Source organism: Aptenodytes forsteri, unplaced genomic scaffold, assembly GCF_000699145.1.
Source record: "Aptenodytes forsteri isolate BGI_AS27 unplaced genomic scaffold, ASM69914v1 Scaffold63, whole genome shotgun sequence".
Classification (NCBI taxonomy): Eukaryota; Metazoa; Chordata; class Aves; order Sphenisciformes; family Spheniscidae; genus Aptenodytes; species Aptenodytes forsteri.
This window is the reverse complement of record NW_008794709.1, coordinates 1,253,083-1,268,122: the sequence shown is the minus strand read 5'-3', so window position 1 is coordinate 1,268,122 and position 15,040 is coordinate 1,253,083. Positions and strand designations below refer to the sequence as shown.

The following is a 15,040-nucleotide window of genomic DNA, read 5'->3' as shown; positions in this document are numbered from 1 at the left end:
TTGCTCTGCTGCTTCTCCCTCAAGCACACAGTGAAAAGAGAATTGGCCGCTGCCCCCACATCAGTGTAACCTGTCTTCATGAATGTAGCCTGCCAGAGCAGGCAGCAGGAGGTAACGTCACAGAAGGAGGAAGCTTGTGGATAATGTCTTGGGCTCATCTACAGAGGAGCCTTCTGAGACACGTGATTGTTGCATTATAAAATACTGCAGAGAATATTTATTGGATAAATTGTAGTTGTAAATACTTTTATAATGCTGTAACTAACAACCAGCTGTGTTGTGGCAATGCAGCAGAACACCAGGCATCCATGTTCTCAAACCTCATCCCTGACTTGTCTGCATTATCGGAAGTAACTTTTGGGGACTTGAAACATTTCCTACCCTGTTAAATGTTTGCCTCTAATTGTGAATTAGTTCTTACTCTACAGAGACATAACTAGAAAGCACAATCTCAGAACTAAAAATGTGCTGTGCCTCCCCTCAATATCTTGAATGAAAAAAGCAAGAGAATGCAAAAGGTTTTTCAAAGCTTAAGTACAATAGCTGAGTGGCCAGATACAACCCAGGCTACACCCTACTGTAATACTAGGCTAAATTTGGGCTCAAATACACTCAGGTGCTGCTGAGATCCCAGCTTAGTGGCATATATTTTGTTCTCTGATGTTTTAGGGGACTTTATGGGTTACTGGCGATTCAGTTGTTTGAATAGAAAATATCTAATTAATTTCAGAAAACGGTATCTGTGCTGGTGAAAAGTAACAGCTTAATGAATCAAGATCAAAAGGAGCTTTACACCACTGGGGTGTGTTGTCTATCAAATCAGATATGGGCAGCCTTCTTGCCACTTTTGGCCATTGAAGATTTTATGATAATCCAGGGACTTTCCCCCAGCAGTCCAATGGCTGGGGGAAATGCCACCATTTGGCCCCAGGTGATTATTTCAGCTCCTCCTACATTTTCAACAAAGGGGGCTGCAAGTGTCCTAAATGCCTGGGTTCTGCATGTGGATATTGGAGAATTAAAATGATGAAAGAAATTCTGTCCATGAATGTTGTCTAATAATAATCGTATCTGAAAACCAGTAGAAGGCTCACCAGGAGGTGACCGGCCAACACCAAATGCAGAGCAGTGAAACAACGGTATCGAAACAGTTAAGGATCATGTTTTTCTCCTAGGGCTGCCTATTTTCTAGGGCTGCGTGGGCACTTCCACACCCAGTGCTGTGATAGAGACGTTCCCTGTGGAGGCAGTATCATCAAGAGCATGGGAGATGGCATGAGGCAAAGCACAGAGCATCTTCTGCAGTGGCAGTGACACCACTCCCAGTGGCTGCTCTGCAGTCTGCTCTTGGCTCTGTCCCCATTCCTGCACTGTCCCGTCCCCACAGTACCTCAGCCTTGAGAAGAAGCATGCCAAGGTTGTGTGATTTATATTTGCTAGAAGCAATTCTCTCTTCCTGTCACCTTTAAAACGGATTTTTTGTTTTCATTCTCCCCAAAATTAAATGTGCTCTTACATGTTTGTTTTAGGCCTGCTCTTTTACGTGCATTTCTTATCAAGGGAAAGGCCAATCTTTGTCTTGGCACAGGCAGATAGATGTTTGAGTTGGTTCACAAATGCTTTCAGACGTGAGGAATGTTTCTCTTCCATTTCTAAAACCTGTATTAAGTCCTTTGCCAAACCCTGCAAGTCAGTCTTCATGCCTTTATTGAAGAACTTCGGGATAAGTTCACAGCAAGAAGGTGGTCAGACTCAAAGGAAGCTTTTCTTTCCTCAAGTTTTGTATTTAAAATATTCACCTTTTTTTTTTTTTGCTGCTGACCATGCCTGTAGTGATTTTATAATATATGTTTGTATAAAACATATTTCTATTAAATGAGTATACATATGTACACATACACATACATATATATATATCTTAAGACAGAAGTTAAGAGGCACTTCTGCATTTTCAGATGTGTACCTGAACCCTTCACAAGATCACATCTCCCCTCGCAGTCTTCTTGAACAGAGCTACCAGGCCATTAAACCACTGTCACTCTCCATTAGCCAAGCCCGGTACGTCTTAATTTGTCCTTCAACCTTCTCACAAAATCTTCAGTAGAAAAATGGGTATGCAACAAGAACAGAAAAGTCTTCACCTCGAATGCCAGAATTCAGTTTTCACTTGTTTTCTCACACCCAAGCTGAGGATGTCTCTGGAGTAATTAGTAAAAGAATAGCATTAATTCTGCTTCTCACTGATGAGGGTGCTTCATTAGGATTGATTGCTCATTTCCAAAGATTATACACGCTAAAATAATTACCAGTGGAAAACACAAGGCACTGAACAACACGTATATCCTTTAGACCACCAAAGTAAATGGACCCTTAAGAATAAGTTTAATACTTTTATTTATAAGGTACGTACAAATGAGGCTTTCAGTTCTACCAGGAATAACTGTCAACTAAATTAGGGCCCTATGACTAAATCTGAAGCTCTGTTCCTTTTCCCTGAGGGTTCTGTATATGCACATACAAGAGTCTGTCTATATGCACATACAAGAGTTTATTTAGGACTGAATGAGAGACCACTAAAGGCCACCACAAAGTAAGAGAAGTCACAGTTCTGTTTCACTTTCATTGGAAAGTCATCACCATCAAGCAATTGACTTATGCTGATAGCTTGAGCCTGATTCTACTTCACACAAAATTTCCAGCTGCAAAAAAACTCACACCAGAAGCCCTCATCCTTTGATTCTTCTGCTCTCTCTTACAAAAGAAAGGCTTATGAATGAAGGACATTTAGTACCTGAGGTTTTTCCTATGCTATTCCTATTTTTTTATTTCTTCCATGTTGGCCTCATTTCTGAGCAGCTTCTTGTAATTGGGACAGGGTGTTACGGGAGATCATAGGAAGCTGGTTTTGTCCTCACCTGAAGCCATTAATACGGCTGCCTGGTTTTGCAGGCCGCAGAACTGCCCACTCAGTTTGTAGTATAAGGCGAAATATTAACCATTATGTGTAGATTTTGGCAGGCAAGAAAGTAAAGACATTTCACATAAAATGAACAAAACTATACAGAACAAAAACGTGTGGTCATCCAAACAGAAACATGAAGAGACTACGTAGAGATATGAGAGAAAACCAGAACGTGCTCTTTCCTAATGAGCTCTTTCCTGATATATCCTAACCCGAATAAAACGGGTATTAACTGTCAGGAAAAAAAAAAACATCTAGAATGTATTAATGTGGGCTGAGCATTTCTCACATCAGCCCTGAAAAGATCAGGGCAGCATTAACACAAGAAGATTGACCCAGTGAGAAGACCAGTAGCTGCCTCAGTACAGGGATGCACCACACCTCGTCTTGAACCCAGGATTTTGAGGGGCTGCCTCCTGGGCAGCAGCTGCAATTATGAGCAGACTGTTCAAAAGGTGCAGGCAAACATTTAGGGAACCTTTTCTGGCCTGTGTAATGCAGCCATCCTTTGCTTCGGTGGTCTAAATGAGAGAGTGGGGAGAGGAGACCCACCAATCCTCCTTCCACATGTACCTGGAGCTTTGAATCCCAAAGAGCCTGGACACTTGTGAAAACATCTGGAACACAGAAAAGGAGGCTGTATTGTCTGCTTTTGCTAGCTGCCATGCAGTGAGAGATAGACTGCAGCATAAACTGCAGGACACCAGAATCCTGGTCATTGGGAACTGGTGCTGCCCGTCATCATCAGGACTCACCAGTGGGAGGGGAGTAGTCAGAGCCGGGGTGGAAAGGGGGAGCGGTCAGGCAGGCAGTGTGAGTAGGGAAGCAAATGGCAAGAAGCCATGGGACAGAATGGCCTGTGTAAGGATCAGGAGGCCAAGTAGAAGACAAACACATGGAAAGATACAGGGTGCGTGCCCAGATGGCAGTTGAGGGGAGAAGCAATAAAAGGCAAAAAGAGAAAGCAAAACTTTCCCTTTCCCCTCAACCCTCACCCCTTTTCTCATTAAAGGCATTTAAAGATATCCTAGTATTTTCCTGATACTTCCTTTCCCATCAAAGCACATCCTGCAATTTTTGTGGTGATGGTTAAGTCTTGATGAATAAGAGTGAGGAGGGTTAGGAAACGCAGCAGCGGTCTTAGGTAATTACAGCTGAGAGGGGAAGTGCCCTGAAGCAACCTTGATGAAGTTATAGCCTGAAAATGCTTTGTGATCCCTGCCCTCGGTACAACACAGATACATTACCAGTACACACAACAACATGTGCAAACAGCGTTACAGAAGGAGGAAGGACACTGAGAACCTTGCTGTAAGGGCAGGTTTTTTCTATAAGGGAAACGGTGGTGCTGAGGGTCCAGGAACACCTACTTACCAGTTAAGTGGCTGGCAATCCTGGCAATAGGTTTAGGAGGCAGGGCAGGGGGCTGTTTGAGGAGGGACAACTGTTTCACTGGGGTGTCCTCATGGTCTCCAGGGAAAGCGGCAGATTTTTTGGGGGGAAGTAGCAGGACTGGCTTAGCTGTAGGATCTTGGGACAGGAGGACGCCGGATTCATTGGATGTGGGGCTGTCTTCAGACACTGGAGGACACAACCACATCATAGACGCAACAACGTTACGAGTAAAGCAGCAGCGGATACAGCCGCAGTAAGACAAGAAAAGCAGCGCAGCAATGCAGATTAAGAACGACTAATAGGTTTCACTCAAACATCATATAACATAGAAAGGAGGAGAGAAAGAAAGAGAAAAAGAGAAAGAGAAGGAGTAACACACATCTACACAACAGCCAAATTTCCCATTACCTCTGCCAGAAGCCAGCTCCCTTATGCCAGGCTGGGACGTATTCCCACATCTTGAACACAAATCAAGAGTCTTAAAATGTCACATCTCAGATGGTCTGTCGCCACAGCTTGCTCAGGACCAGATATGTTAGCAGGCGGTCTCTAAACTTACCCTATAAATGTAAAAGCACCTCACGGGGCCTACTCCATTTCAAAGAGGCTGCATAGCTTGTGCAGGATCATGGATGAACACTTCTACCAGTCACTTTTCCACACTTCGTCCACAACTCTCAGCATGAAGTGGTACAGAAAGAGGAGCTAACCTAGATGTACAGCGTTGCTGCCTCTCTGCATGGGCTGGGGAAGAAGTGCAGAGAGCCTCACCTAGGGTAGGACAGCTGGCTGTGTTAGCTACTGAAAGATGCATGGTGTGAACGTCACGCAACACCAAGGGCATGACGTTGTACCCTAGGGTTTAAAAATGTTGTCAGCTCTCTGCTCTAGAGCTCATTGGCACAGCTGAGACATAGCCAGAGAGTTAGAAATCTACTCTTAAATCTTTACGAAGTGCAGGGACTTTGCCTTACTCACAAAGAGGTTACTTGTGTAAAAGTAGACGTTACTTCTACACCAAGTCAGTAAAAATTTCTCATGAAGCACCCAGTGACAATCTGTATGCTGTCACCTCCTTCTCCACCAGAAGACCTTTGTCTTCGACAAGGATTTCTCAGGGCTAGACACCAAATGTTAGAAGACAAAAACTTGTTTCAAACAGCTTCGAGTATCTACATCATAATGTAAACAAGATGTTACCTGTCCCATCCATGATCTCTGTGGTTGGGAGCACCTCGTATGAGCAGGGTTCCCCAGATGCTGGACCTGACTCCAGTTCTGCTAGGGCTGGCAGGGATACCTGGCTGGAGCTCAGCACTTGCCCGGAGCCCAGAGGCTGTCCATTCTCCAAAGCTCCTTCTTCATTTGGTATGGAAAGTTCCCCATCTGTTCATAGTTGGAGGAAAGCAGAACGACAACAGAAGACATAAATAAGATGCAGAAAGAATTTAAAATGAAATCTGCTATCTCCATTAGCTTGCTTGCAAATGAGGAACCTGAACTGAGATCTTGTATGTATACAGAAGACACAGGGATAAGGACCAAAACAATATGGTTTGTATCTCAAAAATACAACTTGTGGAGAACAATTTTTGGAAATGTCTGACTGTGATGTTCTGTCCACAACAGCTTCACAGAAGTCTGACAGCATTCCACTTACCTTAAGGGGTTCTTAAGATGTGGGAAAGATCTGTCAAATATCTGTGTTGATCCTTTGCTTACCCTAGGATGGTCGTTATGATCCATGGTCTAAGCTGGATGGTTCCTGACCATCCTCCACCCATGGGGCCATGCGGCCCCATCCAGGGCCACAAAACCTGTTTTCCCTCTGTCTCTGTTGAAGCTGGGAAGTCAGGAATGAGAATGGGCTGGAACTGAAACTATGGAATATACACCGTATATAATTTATAATATTTTAATAATAATAACAACAAGAATTATTCTCTTCCCTTACAGCAATTTTTATGCTATAGGGACACAAGCAAAATCACAGAAGTATGTCCCTATTTTACGCACAAATAAAAACATTACAGCTCCCAGCATCAAGATTTTAAGTAAAGGAGAGAATAATTTTTATAGTCGCTTGGTGTAAGGTCTTGATACTGGGATATAGCAGATTCCATTTAGAAAGCCTGTTTTTAAAGTTATTACTAATATCTCCTGTATCTGAGCAAAATTTCTGTAACAGCAGCTAGTAGTTTCTTTCCTATCAAACGCCACTTCACATTAGAAATAATAACGAACAGAAGCGAGGGATCAGATCATTCTCTGTGGTGTCAACCCACATGATTTTTATCTCAGAACTTGTTATGCACAGCACTCTGGTACCTGCAGGCAATGACTGCATGGATATCTCAATTACAATTTTATAAAGGAAAGTGTTCAGCCCCTATGGCTACGAGTGGAAGCCTGAAAATATAACCGAAATGTGACCTGTAAGGCTAAAAACCAGCAGGCAAATAAATGGAGCCTAATTTTACTATGCATTTAAATTATATTTTTAAGTCCAACTCAGGATTTCAGGATCTGGTTCTTGATTTTTGGGCACCTCTGATTAGCCATATTACTGCTCAATGTACCGAGCAGAGAAGTACATCATTCAAGTGAGTGGGCGGCTAAGATGTGCAAAACACTTTGGAAAACAACACTGAAAAGAGAAAAAAGATTAAGTGTCACTTAAGTGTCAGGACAGAGCAATTAAAAAGTCTGAAAGTACATTAGCTGGTAAGTATTCAGAATTATGTTTCTGCCTTTTAAAGCTTCTCTACAGCGAGTGAAGATGGTCTCCTGCTTATTTTGGGATTATTAGAAATACCAAGGTCTTGACTTTCTTGTTTTTGTTGGAGGCTTTTTGAAGATCTAGAGAGCTATTATGGTACACAGCCACACAGTACCAGACTGAAACCCCACCCATGGCTTTCAGAGCAATCAACTGAGCTGGCTAAAAGGTGGCAACATTGATCAAAACTGAAGGCTTTAGCCAATTGTTCACAGCACAGTCTCCTTCTAACTGCTGTGGTCATTCAATACAAACCTGTTTATTTCCCTAGGCAGCAAAAATCAAACAACAGTTCAGCCAGTATTTAAGCTGAACGTTTTTCGACTTAGCTGTTTGGGTGGAAATGCTATGTATTCTGTGCTTGCTCTGTCTCCCTTTTATAAACACACACCTTTACACGTGTTTGGGATAGGGGCTGCTGTTGTCTCAGTTGCCTGGTTTCACGAAAGAGCGTAACTGTTTCTTATGCAGAGCAACTGTTTCTTGAATGAAAGGCAGTGATTGTGTCCAGCAGTATTCATTAATTCAGTGCAGGACTAAATTTGACCGTAACTGTGAGCAGACAAAAAGTATGCATGACAAAACCAGTAACGTTTATTTTTTGGAGGGATGTCTACACATTTTTAATGAAGTGGGATGCCTATCGTAACATGCTGAGCACCTTGAAATCTTACTGTCTTAACTGCACTTTGCATTTCTCAAGGTATATTCATCATGATTTAAGAAGATAGCATTCAACTGACCCGTTGAAGGTTTACGATTGCAAAAAAGTAAAACGAGATAAAATTTTGGCTTTTACTTTTTGTCATAATAACAAACATGACAGCTCTCTGTACTGACAGCACAGTCTCTTTTAATCTTACCTCTGAATATCTCCAGTCTTCATTTAGACTCTAAAACTTGTCCTTGGATTTGACTGAAATCATCAGACGTGACACAGAATCATGACTGAAATATACACCCTAAATCAGATCTCGCTTGAAGAGGAGCTAAAGGGGAGCTGCTTGAGCACAGCAAACAGATCAAAGATGCAGATAAAATAATTTGTAGAGTGAAGAATATCTTAGTGTGAATTAATCCTGGATCAGAGACATGCTTGACAACCAGACATAAAAGGCAAATTACTTATTATTTTTAAAGTACTAAAAGCTATTCTGGTTAGCTGACACACAAATGAAAAGAATCCTGGTAATGCAATTATTACATATACATGGATGAATCAATTAGTCTTCAGGAACTGGCTATGAGTGTAAAGTTAATTTTGCACAGTGATAACATATGTAATCTTTTGTTCTCACACTTGCTGTAGAGCCTGCTGCTACTTAGTGGAGAATGACTTTCCCTAAATGCATGAGCTTTGATAATGCCGGCTGAGTGTGAATCAGCTGGATCTGGATGGGACCAGAGAGAGTAGCTTGACCTCTGCAGCAACAGGAGCACATGAAGGCTGCTCTTCTGTTACTCAGGAGGCTCTGCACACCTGAAGTCACTGAAGAAACAAGACCTCAGAGGAAACTCCCAGATGCTTGGGTTCACCTTAGCATGTGAAAATAACAGCATGGGGTGAAGGCCCAGAAATGCATAGATGATATGTTCAAAACCTGTGTCCTCTAAGCCTGGTTTGTACTCCTGAACTCACCTGCCATTTCCACTTTCAGGTACTTTTTAAAAATTGCCTGGTGCGAAGCAGCCCACGGTGCATCATGATGACTGGTACAGACCAGTCCTTTTGTTGTTTCTTTAAGTTGGAGCTCTGCCTTACCCTCTCGCTGTGTCTTTTCACTCTGAACACTTTGGACTAGGGAACTTCCTGCATGTCTGAAAAGTGCCACACTCATGCGCTCCTTCCATAGACAAATGGTTAAGGAAGTCAAAATGATGAGGAGAGTTCAAAATCTTGAGTTATTTTCCACTCAGTCTCCTTCAGCACTTGCCCACTCTCAAGTAAGACTGTCCAGGCAAGCATTCTCAATGGCAAAGGCTAGGAAGGGCAGACAAAAATTCATGTCCTTCTCTGCCATCACCCCCATGGGCTAGGGGATGGAAAATTGAGCGTTCTTGCATGTGGTCAAGACCTGTCCCTGGGGCTGTTTCCTAGCCTCGGTGGCTCCCTTAGCACAGTGGCTAGGATCCTCCTTGACTTCAGTCTCTAAGCAGACCCCTGATTTTGTGGGATCCTGTGGAGTTTGAGACAGGCTGACATATGGATGTCCTCCCTGCTTCTGGAGGAGTTCAAATCCTTTCAACATATTGAAACTGCAGCACAGCTGGCTCTCTGGTGGCTGCTATGCCTTCCTCCTTGCTCCATTACCAAAACCACTTCTTCAAACTTATGCTCACATACTGCCACAAAACCTGCCTTAGCACGTAAGTGCAATACTTCCAAATCCTGTCAGGATTTAGGTAACCTGAAATTTGGGTCTAAATCCATCATTTTGATTAGATAGAGTACAAAAATACAAAAGTATAAAAGATGAAGACTGCCCATGCTTCCTTGCAGAACCATTGCACCATTGTCTCTGAAGCAAGCAATCAGTACACACTCATATTCAGAAATGTCTCACTACAGGCAATCTTATCTACGTCCAGATAAAAGAAGAGGTACCAAAATACTACAGGTAGATTTCTTTGACTGGCACCATGGAACAGTGGGCAATTCTAAAGACAGATGCTTTTGGGACAGTTACACCTTCATGTGAAAATCAAAGCTGTTTATCTATGTGTGGGAGCAATGGTATCGTAAAAATATGAGTTCCTCTAAATGCTGTGGTATGATCTGAGTCGCAGGTGGAAGCTGTATTTTTAACCTCTTGGCATTGCCTGCCCACAAATTATTAGAACTAGCAGGTGCCTCATCAGATACTTCTTCAACTTACTATTTTCCCAAAAGTACACAGTATTTGAAAAAATCACCACCTTTGCCTACATTTTCAGAAGACTCAAGTCACAGAAGCCCAGAAATGGAAGATGACAGAAACTGACTCGGTCATGAGTCTGGCCCTTGCCAAAGAGTGAGCTCTGCTGTTTAGTCTGGAGTGGTTTCACTTGACTAGTTGAAGCCTGCGAGTCACTGAAGTGATAAAAGCATTTCTTGTTTCTCAAATATAGCAGCTGGACTGCAGTGACTCTCCCATGTGTGGACACTGTGACTTACTGCACTCTGCTAACTTTCACCTGTTGGATGACACAAAGTCCTCTGAAAAGCCAGCAAATCCTGAAGCAAACAGGTCAGAGCATCATTTTATACAGCAGGCAAACAAACTCGCTAATTCTGTTTTTCTTCAACATAGAAGAAATGATAAAACCAATACTAAGCACACTGCAAGCTCCAGAATTTTTGTTCTTGGGTCAGTCTACAGTAAGTTTCCTTTGATCTGTACGGAATTTTTTAAGAAAGAAAAAGGCAAAATTACTCATTCACAGGCTGATTCTGTCTGCTTTGTCCTCCTCTTAGGAAAGGGAGACAAAGAGATTTAACATTATGGCTACACCTATTGTCTGTGCAAGGTGCCTCTTGGCATGGAAGGTGCTACCATCATCAAATAAAGCCTTCTGCTATGAAGTGCTGAAGTCTGCTGTGTTTTCTTGAAGGATTAGAGATTACCTAACAGGAATTACAAGGAAAATGTTACTTCCACTTAAGGTTCGCAGTGAGATATAATATCCTTTATTAGAATTACTCTCGGATTATTACACCACTGAAGGAAATATTGCTTTTGGTCTACAGATCTTGCCTTACTCATACCTTCATATCATGAAAGCTACTTCATCACTGCTACTATACTTGTGTATTACCACTTTCTTCTCTGCCCTACCTCTTTCTTTCAAGGAGGTGTACCAATTCTTAGCTTCCTGTGTTTGCAACCAGCAGGAAATAATGTAAGATACTGAATAAGAAGTCCAGCTGTTTTGCATTACAGTTACCCTTTTAGTGGCATCTGACAGTGAAAAAGTCTGATGTCATAGAATCATAGAATCATAGAATCATTGAGGTTGGAAAAGACCTCTAAGATCATTGAGTCCAACCGTCAACCCAACACCACCATGTCCACTAAACCATGTCCCTAAGTGCCTCATCTACTCGTCTTTTAAATACTTCCAGGGATGGGGACTCAACCACTTCCCTGGGCAGCCTGTTCCAATGTTTCACCACTCTTTCAGTAAAGAAATTTTTCCTTACATCCAATCTAAACCTCCCCTGGCGCAACTTGAGGCCATTTCCTCTTGTCCTATCGCATGTCTCTGCTTTTTGCACTGGAAATAGGAAGAAGCAGCATGTGTTTCATACCAGCTTTTTCATAAATAATGAAAAGGTGACAAATGACTACAAAGAGGAATTAATTTCTTTTTTCAGATGAGGACCTCCAGACAGCTTAGCATCTGCTTCACAAGATGACACAGAAGATTACAAACTACAGCATTATTTGATGAATGGAGAAATCTTTAGCGCTTTGGTAGTGAAGCAGGGGGAATCTCCCCAAGTTTCAATGTGGAAGGCAGGGTCAGGCTGCACAGAAAAAATTTTTCCTAGGGATACCTTTAGGTGTATGCAGGGGTGGGTCAGAAAGCAGCTACATGTGGGATGTGAGGTGGGGATGAAGGAGGGCACACCCCGGATGGAAGGGTGACTGAAGCCTGACTTCTGAGCTGTCCAGGGCTCTGAATGGGGAGCTACACCCTGGCCTCCCCTGGGCTGCGACACACGTGGTGTGACAGCCTGGACTGTGCCTCGCTGTCCGTGGGGATGCCTGCCTCATGGCTGCGTATCCAATCTGAGTCACACTCCAAAATGTGGACAACCCAAAGCAGTGAGATGGGCAAACCTTTTGCCAGGTGCTGTTTCTACCCTGAAGTTGCATCTAGGATGACTTCCACGGCAGCAGGCCAATAGTGAGAGCGCAGGCAGTGTTAGATCTAAAGGACTAGCAGCATTTAAAATATGTAATGGATAACAACTGTAGAATTTAATGACAAGCAGCATATTTCTTTGGTTTTGCAATGGTTTTTTTCACTTAAAAAATTGAACAGTTTGGGTTAGTAAATTTTTAAATTCCCAGTAAGCTAGACTAAAAAAGTAGGGAGCAGATTTAAATGCTCCAGACTTTATGAGGTAGACCCTACTTCTAATATCTGTGAAAGTTTATAACTTCTATTGACTTCTAACAGGCTCTGTACTGGTATCGTTAAAGACATTTAGACTTTGAATTAATGAGGCTCTAAAGCACATGCATGAGTTCTATTGAAATTAAGAGGCAACTTTGGCATGTCTTTATATAATTTGCTGAATTCATTGCCTTAGTTATTGACAAGGAAAGCAGCAAAACAAATAAAAGCTGTGGTTAAAGATTGACACATACGTAATAGATGTCAAATATGTGTTGCATTACCAGTGTAAAACAATGGTGTTTGTAAAACAATGGCGTTTTGCATAAATAATACATTACCAACTCAACAAATTAATTATCCTGAACAAGGAATTATTATTATTGTGTCTTCTGAGCTGTTTCAAGGGAATGTGCACTGTTCTGTGCTTGCCAGTATCCAAAACCTTTAAATGTTTCCCTTTTCCACAACAGTTAATCCCAGAGTGACTCAACCAGACAACGATAACACAAGCAGGCACAGACCCACTCCATCTCCCTGCAGTCTGGATGCCTTGCTGTTTTGCAGCAAGTGACTCCTGCACGCTGCTGTGATTTATATTTCTGCTGCTTTACATTTCTGATTAGCTTTCAGTTTTATTTGCTAGATAACTATCACATATATCCAACGGGGAGGGCCAGCCCACGGTGAAATCAAAAGAGATGTTTGGAGACCTTATTCTGCACAGTCCTGCAATTCAGGACTGTATTCCCAGTTCTTAATGTTACAATAATGTAATATCTGGCCATAAAACTATATGGGATGCCAATTTAATGTTGTGAAAAGAACACTTACCTTTATCAAAAATTTCTTTCAGCACTCCTCGTTTTATAAGCTCCTCTCTGCTTTGCCTCATCGATATTTTTCTTTCCAAAGCTGTAAGGAAAGGAGAAGGGTCAATATAAATAGAAAAGAAGGAAAATGATTGTTTTAAAAGGCTCTATGCCTTTTAAGGCATTTAAAAAATGCTTTTTCTCCTCTTCAAGTCAGTGGCAAATTAGCATCTCAAAATAAAGGCTACTGGCAGTCCAGAGAATCTGCCTGCTGCTGTAGCGTGGCCGTTACTGACAGAAATGGCTACAGACTGACCGATTTGAGGGCATGCCTGCACTCCCATTGTTAATTTTGACACATGACTGAAGCATTGCGGTGGAGAATTAGAGACAGCAAAGGGAAAAAAAGCAATTAGTGCAGAAACCGGAGGGGGAAGGTAAGAAAGGAGGCAATGCAAAGGATCACACCAATGAAAGACGTGGCCATGGACTGTCCCCAGGCCACGGAAGAAGACTGGCACCTCTGCTGCCCTAAAGCCAAGGTTTGTTTCCCACTAACTGCAGTGAGAGCAGAGCAAGGCATTTGGGACAGTGCAAAAAAAGAGTTGTTTAATGGAGCCTTCTCTTCCCTGGAGGGGTGTTTTCCCCCAAAAAGGTGTAAATGAGGGGAACTCCATGACAGCCACTGCAATTTACACCGGGTCTGAACAGCCCGAGTCCTGTATTGCCTGCTTGGAGACCGTGGTCACTGGGGCGGCAAAATGACAGATAGAAATTTCATGTTTGTTTAGTTCAGCAGTAATTAAAACAATGTCCAATTAACCAAAACACCACAAAGGACATGCATTCAGGCAAAGAGCTGAAAGCCAGCAAGCAAGGGGCGCAAGAAGTGATGCGCAGGACTGTCTGCGACTGCACGCGCTCTGTGAGAAACAAGCCTGTGCCTGCCAAAAAAGAGGCACAGTCAAGGGCGAATCGCTTCTGCCATATGCTCCCCTATCAGACCCAGCGCAGATGCACGCACACACAAATGAACTGGGACTTAGCATCTCCAGTCTGCCCAAGGCAGATTTAAAGCAAAAGAGGCTCTGAAACCCTCTCTCCATCTCTGAAAACATGATGGTGTAACCTTTTCTGGCACTGCTGCACGTTGGCTGTTCCCGTAGGGGCACAGTATACTTATAGAATCATAGAATCATAGAATCATTGAGGTTGGAAAAGACCTCTAAGATCATTGAGTCCAACCATCGACCCAACACCACCACCCACTAAACCATGTCCCTATGTGCCTCATCTACTCGTCTTTTAAATACTTCCAGGGATGGGGACTCAACCACTTCCCTGGGCAGCCTGTTCCAATGTTTCACCACTCTTTCAGTAAAGAAATTTTTCCTCACATCCAATCTAAACCTCCCCTGGCGGGGGATTCACCATCATACTTGGTGAATTAGATATGCTTATACTGACACACCGCACTCATTGCAACTTATTTGCTACACATATGGCTTAGTATGAACAAGGCCAACTCTGCTTCACTCTTTTCCATAGAATAAATTTAGGTTTCACCATTTTTAAAATCAGTTTTGAATATGTATTCTGCAGGACAAAGAAGTTCAGTAGGTCAGAAAGTCAGTAGCTAATAAAAACCCTGGTCTCCCCTAAACACACCCTCTGAACTTCAGCATCAATCAGAATTAATGGCAGGTCCCCTTGCTGAGGCACAAGACCTCATACCCATTAGCCAGCCACACAGTACAGTTTTATCTTTGATGCTGTTAACGTAACAGCCACAGCATTTTCCAAAGTGCCTTAGCCCCATTTATCATAGAATCATAGAAGAGTTTGGGTTGGAAGGGACCTCTAAAGGTAGGGACATCTTCAACTAGATCAGGTTGCTCAGAGCCCCGTCCAACCTGATCTTGAAGGTTTCCAGGGATGGGGCATCCACCACCTCTCTGGGCAACCTGTGCCAGTGTTTCACCACCCTCA

At 42.7% G+C, this 15,040-nt stretch overlaps 1 protein-coding gene across 1 annotated transcript in view; it reads right to left on the bottom strand.

The window, feature by feature from the left end:
• PHACTR1 (phosphatase and actin regulator 1) overlaps positions 1 to 15,040 on the bottom strand; it is a 317,997-nt gene that overhangs the window by 59,057 nt on the left and 243,900 nt on the right. Inside the window, exons 4-6 of the mRNA XM_019470600.1 lie at positions 13,074 to 13,154; positions 5,558 to 5,743; positions 4,337 to 4,543 (exon numbers count right to left, since the gene is read on the bottom strand). Coding sequence (XP_019326145.1) covers positions 4,337 to 4,543; positions 5,558 to 5,743; positions 13,074 to 13,154 — 474 coding nt within the window. The remainder of the gene's footprint in view (positions 1 to 4,336; positions 4,544 to 5,557; positions 5,744 to 13,073; positions 13,155 to 15,040) is intronic.